The sequence below is a fragment of the Lampetra planeri genome, chromosome 54, assembly GCF_965212315.1.
Source record: "Lampetra planeri chromosome 54, kcLamPlan1.2.h2, whole genome shotgun sequence".
Classification (NCBI taxonomy): Eukaryota; Metazoa; Chordata; class Hyperoartia; order Petromyzontiformes; family Petromyzontidae; genus Lampetra; species Lampetra planeri.
The window spans coordinates 791,987-798,829 of NC_136160.1; the positions used below are offsets into that span (position 1 = coordinate 791,987).

At 46.9% G+C, this 6,843-nt stretch overlaps 1 protein-coding gene across 1 annotated transcript; it reads left to right on the forward strand.

Annotated features, from left to right (window-relative positions):
- The first annotated feature begins 1,479 nt into the window (after nucleotides 1–1,479).
- Nucleotides 1,480–5,953, forward strand: HSBP1 (heat shock factor binding protein 1). Its single transcript, XM_078617649.1, has 4 exons — nucleotides 1,480–1,645; nucleotides 2,863–2,929; nucleotides 3,348–3,445; nucleotides 3,627–5,953. Exons 1-4 carry the CDS (start codon nucleotides 1,601–1,603, stop codon nucleotides 3,636–3,638), a joined length of 222 nt encoding a protein of 73 aa, XP_078473775.1. The 5' UTR covers nucleotides 1,480–1,600; the 3' UTR covers nucleotides 3,639–5,953.
- The last annotated feature ends 890 nt before the right edge of the window (nucleotides 5,954–6,843 follow it).

The window sequence follows — 6,843 nt, forward strand, 5'->3', positions numbered from 1 at the left end:
TTCGTTTCGTTTTCAACGCATTTTGCTGAAACATAAAGAAGGCAATCGCTGCCTCGTTTTTATAGCCGGGAATGTTACCTGCGAAGTTCCGTTCTCCGCCAGCTGTTTGATGACTGCGTGCTTTTGGTTAACTTTGCAGCAACAACAACAACGTCACAAGCATCTGCTGTCTGTGTCACCAATGGCAGATGGATTATACATTCATAACGAGTACAAGTGTGTAAGAAGGTGATCGTTTAAAAAAAAAAGTATCGTCACTCTTAAACCTACACAAGAGCTGTGTAAATATGCAAACTGCCTCATTACAGAAAGTGTTTTGCTTATTTTTAGCATAAGTGTACAGTTTTACAATTATATACATTGCCTAAATATATTTCTAAACTATCGACTGCCTTCTGCGATGGAATTAGACCGAACCCCCTTTTACAAAACGTGGTATGGTACCATTTCTTGTACAGGGGTGGGTCTCAATTCTCTCGGCAAGTGTTGCGTTTGCTCTAGAAATGTATGCTGTCGCTTGCGAAAAGCGTAAACCATGGACCGTTCCAAAAGAGGCACATGAGAGTGGGAACCCCCATTAGAGAAGTGGTACATTACACGAATCGTTCCCACATTTGTGAGCCTTCGAGTCGTCTGTAGCCCCAGTCATGAATGGATCGTCATGGACACAGGACATGCACGTGACTGGGGAAAGCAACGTGCTCGGACGCCTCCACTTGGCCATGGCATTGTGATGCTTCACGTGTGTTTAAAATAAAGATCGGCGTTTCAGAACCAGCTAAAGGTCAACGTTATTTGTGCACCACTGCGAACGCACCAAATAACTGGTTTAGTACACATGTACTCCATTGCACCTGGAGGCAGTACAGCAAACAGTGTTGCTCACATGATGATGTGAGCAAAGTGTACCCACCTACTCAAATACCCACCCACCCACAAACTCGCCTATCAACCCACCAACTCATATATCCACCCATAACTCCTCCACCCACGTATTCATCTATCCTTTCACTAACTCACCCATCAACTCACCCATCAACCAACTCATCCATCCACCCCATCAACCAACTCATCTATCCACCCTTCCAGCTGATCCACCCACCAGCAAGATGGTAAACGAGCAATTGAAGAGTGGGGGGGGGGAAACCACTTGGCACCGAATCATCTCTTAATAGTCGCTCTCATTTGCCACACGAGACCACCACCGTCAACATCACCAACAACAACGCTCATCCACCAACTCGCCCCCAACAAATACCGGACATCCGTGAAAAATAACTTCACAGATCATCGTGCTGTGTGTGTGTATAGATATTCAAATCCACATCACCGGCACGAGGTCGCGTCTACCACGGCGCGCTCATTGGCCAAGGGGCTCGCGAGCCGCTCGACACGACGTGGCGCGCGATTGGTCGGAACCGTGGCGCGTGAGCAGCTCGACGGACCAATCGAGACGCGAGGGAACGAGCGCCTCCTTGTGGGCGCGCCCGGCCTAGGAAGTTGTTCGGCGGCGGCGGCGGCATCGGTGGCGGCATCGGCGGCATCCCCCTGAGACTCATCGAACCGCGAGCGCCTTGAAGCCGCCAAACCCGAGGAGCGGATGGCCGACACCGATTCTAAGTCGGTGCAAGAAGTCGCCACTGTCGTAAGAGCGCTCGCGTTGCCGCTCGTTGTTGTTTTCTCGAAGCAACGAAGCTTTGTTCGGAGTTCAAAGTTCCGTGTTGCGGCCTAGTCGTTGTCGGTGTACCCCTACCCCCCCGTCTTGCCTGGCGCTGCGTGCCCGGGGGCCCCGCGCTCGGCTCGGCTGCCTCTGCTAGCCCTTCCTGCTTCGTTATCGATCCTATTAATACGATTTTAATGTGTGTCGTGTTATTGTCGACGTACGTTTGTGTTTAATACTGAGTAAAGAATTCGTAAAAATGACGTTATATGTGAAAGTGTTGGCATTGGTTAAAAGTGAAGGGGACAGTGAATGGTGATACAGCGATGATGTCATGGGGACTTATCGCAAAATGAAGGTCTAAGTAGCGATGTGGCTACTGCGTTCGTACTAATACGGTACTAACACAATAACAATCACTGTAGTAACTCGAATACGGGGATGTGAACAAGTTATGGACGAAGACGTTGGGGTTGATTTGCTGAAGGCATCGGCCTTTGCGATACTTTTCGCGAAATCGCCACTGAATTTACTCCGATTTCCGCGGGGCCCGCAGCGAAATGAGTAAAACTAAAACACCCCCTGAGCGCTGCTCTCATAACTCGTGGCGATGCCATGCAGCTGGTCACACGACTCTCCCCTTCAACCCACACTGACCAGCACGGTGAAGTATGGCCAAACAACCCTCCCTGCCCGACACGCTGTGGAGAGGCCTCTAGTCTAGCAGTGGATTGACAGAGAGTGGTGGCGTCTTGCCAGCACGAGACGTTTACATATGTAAAAAAATTGTGTGTTTCACAACAAAAACAATGATCGATAACAACGGGTTACTTTGGGTTGCTGTTTCTAGGACGCGTGTTGGTACGCGCAGTTGCTTAGCAGCAACTAAGTCCTCTACACCAGCGCTGAAAGTTCACGAGGGGTAGGTAGGGGGGGGGGGGCATTGTAATGCATTTCGCCTTTTCATCTGTTCAAAACCATGGAGCAAAAAACACAAATTTATCTCGGCACTCGTGACGTGTCGTCACTTGCAATGCGGTTTAGAACCACTGATTATCAACTGATCTTTGTCAATCCTCCGCAGCGAGAACGCCTCCAACACCACGTGTGTCAGTCATGGAAGCTCTTTGAGCCTGGTCCCGGTTGGCCAGCAACACACATTGCAGACGCTGACGCCCTAAATTCTGGAATTTTTGTTTCAGGTGGAGAACCTCTTGCAGCAAATGCAGGAGAAGTTTCAGGCCATGTCGGATCAAATCCTCGGCAGGAATATCCTTCATGTGGAAGTGTTTGCTTCTTTAGAGGCGGCAGAAATGTCTCCTTTAGACAAATATGTTGTCTGCCTCGTGATCGTCGTCATCATCACACTCATCAATTCCAAGCAGAAATCATTGTTTATCTTGTAGTTAGGTCCCTACATCGTGTCCCGTGCTGTCCTGTATTAGTTGAAAGCTTCTTTAATGATAAAAAAACATACATAATTGGTTTTGTCTGTCACACACGAGGAATGCTTCTGTTGTGATTGAATTTTACGTGGGAGTTCTGAACCATGGCAGCGTATACATCTTATACAATTGGGCCTGACCGCACAGTCCTACGATTCGAGCTGTCAGGTCCATGCACGAGTGCGTGCGTGTGAGCAGTTGCTGTGACCGTGTCCTTCCTTAACCGCGGCGCTCGCGCTCACTCGACGAAATGAACTCGCGGATCGACGACCTGGAGAAGAACGTGGCGGAGCTGATGACCCACGTGGATGGGGAGGAGGAAGGGGGCGTGGAAAACAAGGTGTGATGTCACGAGAAGTGGTGGCACGTCGCGTTACGATCGCATGTTTGAAGCAAGCGGTTTTAAAATTACACACGTAATATTTTAAATATATATGTTTAAGTTGTAAAAAAATAAATGCAAGTTTTTCTGTGTTTAGGTTTTTTTATGAGACCTTTTTCTGTCTTCCCCAAATCTGCAGGACCCAAATTAACGCGGTGCAGGTTTGCAGACCAACGTGCTGGTGTGTTGGCGGCGTTGGTGTCTGCTGGGTGATCACACGCACGGTGGGGGACTGGGGGAGGGGTGGACTGCTGCATCGCTCTCAGCCGATAGAGAATCTCGTGGAGATCACCACGCTTGCCGCTTTGCAGCCCTCAAAAGTATTGTGAATTTCGCACACAACGGCAGCTTAGAAGCTCACGAAATCGGTCAATACTCAAAACATTATGGCCGGATAGGGAAAGCAACCACATCAGTTGTGAATTTGTTCCTCTTTACAACTAGCATAAACAGGTTCTTGCGCAGTGGCAGTCAGGATCTGGGTATGATGATTGTTCTACGTGAAATAGTTGTATTTATTTTTTACCTTCCAACTCTTACCAACGAGAGTGGAATGGTGCCGATCTCAGGTGGCAACCCCAAGGCATTTTTGGAAATTCCTCATTCAGCTCTGCATGGTCAATTTTCCAATAATTACTTCTGATTTGATCAACCTCAGAGATGAAGACGGACAGAGTCATTCCACAACGGGGATCTCAACTTGCAGCCACATACATTTTCCATGTTGAGGAGTCTCTTATATTTCTCCCTCGCGTTATCTCGGTTGTGCGAGCGGTGTCACGTCCACGAGACAGAAGGCCTGTGGGCACGGTGATGCAACGATTGCGCAAGAGCTACCTCCGAGATCCCTTCGGGGGCACCTTGATCCGCACAGTAGAGGGCAGCACTTTGCCAGCCACCGATTGGTAGCGTTCATTGCCCGACAAGCAAACCGACGTTTTTTTCATTCTTGCAGCTGGTATGTATCCAAATTATGTGCAGAACTAAATTTAGTCCTGTATATCATGGTGCATTTGTTGGTGACCTGGTTGAGACCATCAATTTCAGTACTACTTGAGAACCCGATTCAATCGCAGGTGGCTGCAACCTGGATTTGAACCCAAGTTTGTTCGTCAGCAGTGCTGATTCCGTGCTCTGACCTCTGAGCCACCGGGCCCACCTCCAAGCATTTTCTTATGTTTATATCGTGTTCGGCTGCATCTGGGATAACACCTCTGGTGAGGTTGTGGGCTGTGGACTCGGGGCTCACTGGTTCACTGAGCAGCGGCGTGCTTAGAATGTAGAGGAGCCGTGCGAATGGAATGTTATTTACAACGGAGTCGAGATTTTTAAATTCCAGAATTGTCTTGGCGATCCTGACAAATGTTTGCCATCTGCTGCGAAGCGGATGTTGCACGTCCCGTTTATGTCGGTCGTAAGACCACTTAAAATGAATTGGTCGATTCGTAAATAAACTTAGTTGCAGGCATTTATTTTGAAATAAACCCAATTGTGTTAGCTCCACGTGTTGCACCTTCGTCAGTTATGCTCTGTGTCAAATCCCTACGGTCTTTACACCTCCGATTCGCACTGGATGCTACGTGCGGTGCGGAAGAAGCTCGACATACATCAGAGCAAGTTGGATTCCACACCGTTGCATGACCACAGATATAGACAGTTTAACACGTAGGCTTTTGCGACCAATATCATCCAGGATACAGGTTTTTTGGGTTAGATCGCGTAAGTATATAAATGTGTCGTTAAACCCGCCACCACCCGACAGCCTTCTAGTAAGGTTTGTCATGTAAACAGAATTGGCATGTTCTGTATACGTGACAAACCTTAATAATTGGCAGTGTCGGGTGGTGGCGAGTTTAATGACACATTTATTTCTACGCGATCTAACCCAAAAAAACCTGTGTTATGGGCAGTAATAGACGTGATCACACTTAGCTGACACTGGGGATGCCCTCAACAGACGATACAGAAGTCAATACTGTAAAAAACAATCACCATTATAAACGGGAATCGAACTCGCAACCTTTGAGGCTGACGGCACAATGTTGATGACCACAATGGACCCCTTTCCTTTCGCCACTATTAAACGAAGCCTTGCGCCAGTGTCTGCTTGTCGAGCCTTTGAACGTTACGGTTTTTTAAACACCAACATTTCACACAAATTGGGAGCATTGTTTTTATGTAAAGGTGTTGAGGTTTTGTTGAACAGGAATTCTCAAACCAGTTTTTATGCTGCAGATTCTCATGTTTAAACATGGCCACGTGTCGTGACGACCTGTTACATTTTTCACTGCAGAAGATTAGCAAGCGGAGCAGAGACGGGCATAGAGACTGGTGTTTGGGAAGTTCTCTTTTGGAATATGAATTTACAACAGTTAACTTGAGGATAGTATTTTTTTTGTACTGTAATGCTGTACGTTGTAAAGATTTTTTTGTTTAACTTTGGAAATAAATACACTAACAGCTCAATCTTGATTTGAAGCTTTCGTGACTGCAGGAATCCATACTCTTTGGTTCTTTTGGTAAAGTCACGTAGGTAGAAAAATAAAATAATCTATCACGACATTTCGATCGCAACACAAGCGGTAGTCAGGTGGGATTATTTTTTCTGCCTGAGGACAATCGCTTGTGTTGCGATCGAAACGTCGTGATAGATTATTTTTTATTTTATTTTTCTACCTACGTGACTTTACCGAAAGAACCAAAGAGTAACGGTAACAGCTAGTGGCAGTTCAGCTGCTTGTATTGTCAGCATGGGTTGAGTGAATTAAAATCGTTGGCGTTCATGTACAGTTTCGTTTTTAGTCCAATCCCTGCACTTCCGATAAGCACGGTCGGCGACGTACGGCGCGAAATAAGTTCTACGTATCATTTCCCGATTGATGTGTGTGATATGAGATGGGTGTTTTAGTCCTGTGCAAAATGTAAATGTTACGTTTTAAAACTTAAGAGAGCCTTGTAGGTTTAAGATTATGTTTTGCACAGATTACGTGGCGTAACTTACATCAAGATCAGGAGACAGTGCGGCTCTGCATCAAAATATGGTGTGTTTATGTCATGGCCAGGGTTAACTTAGTGTAATCATCATCCTCCCCCGTTGGGGTGTGTAAAATAGATACCACCACTTATTGGTTTTACACCACTTCGTGAGAGCAGTAAACACTCCATTGTCTTGTAGCGATACTAGACCCTGCCATGGCAATGGGGAATTTATTTTAACCAAATTCTCGCTCTGGAACTGTCAATGCGAAGGGCACTGGGCAAGTGGTCACCAGGCGTTTTTACTTTGGCGTTTTAACAAACATTTCACGAGAAATGTCAACCCTAAACCGCACAAACCGAACCCGCATCAAGCGAGG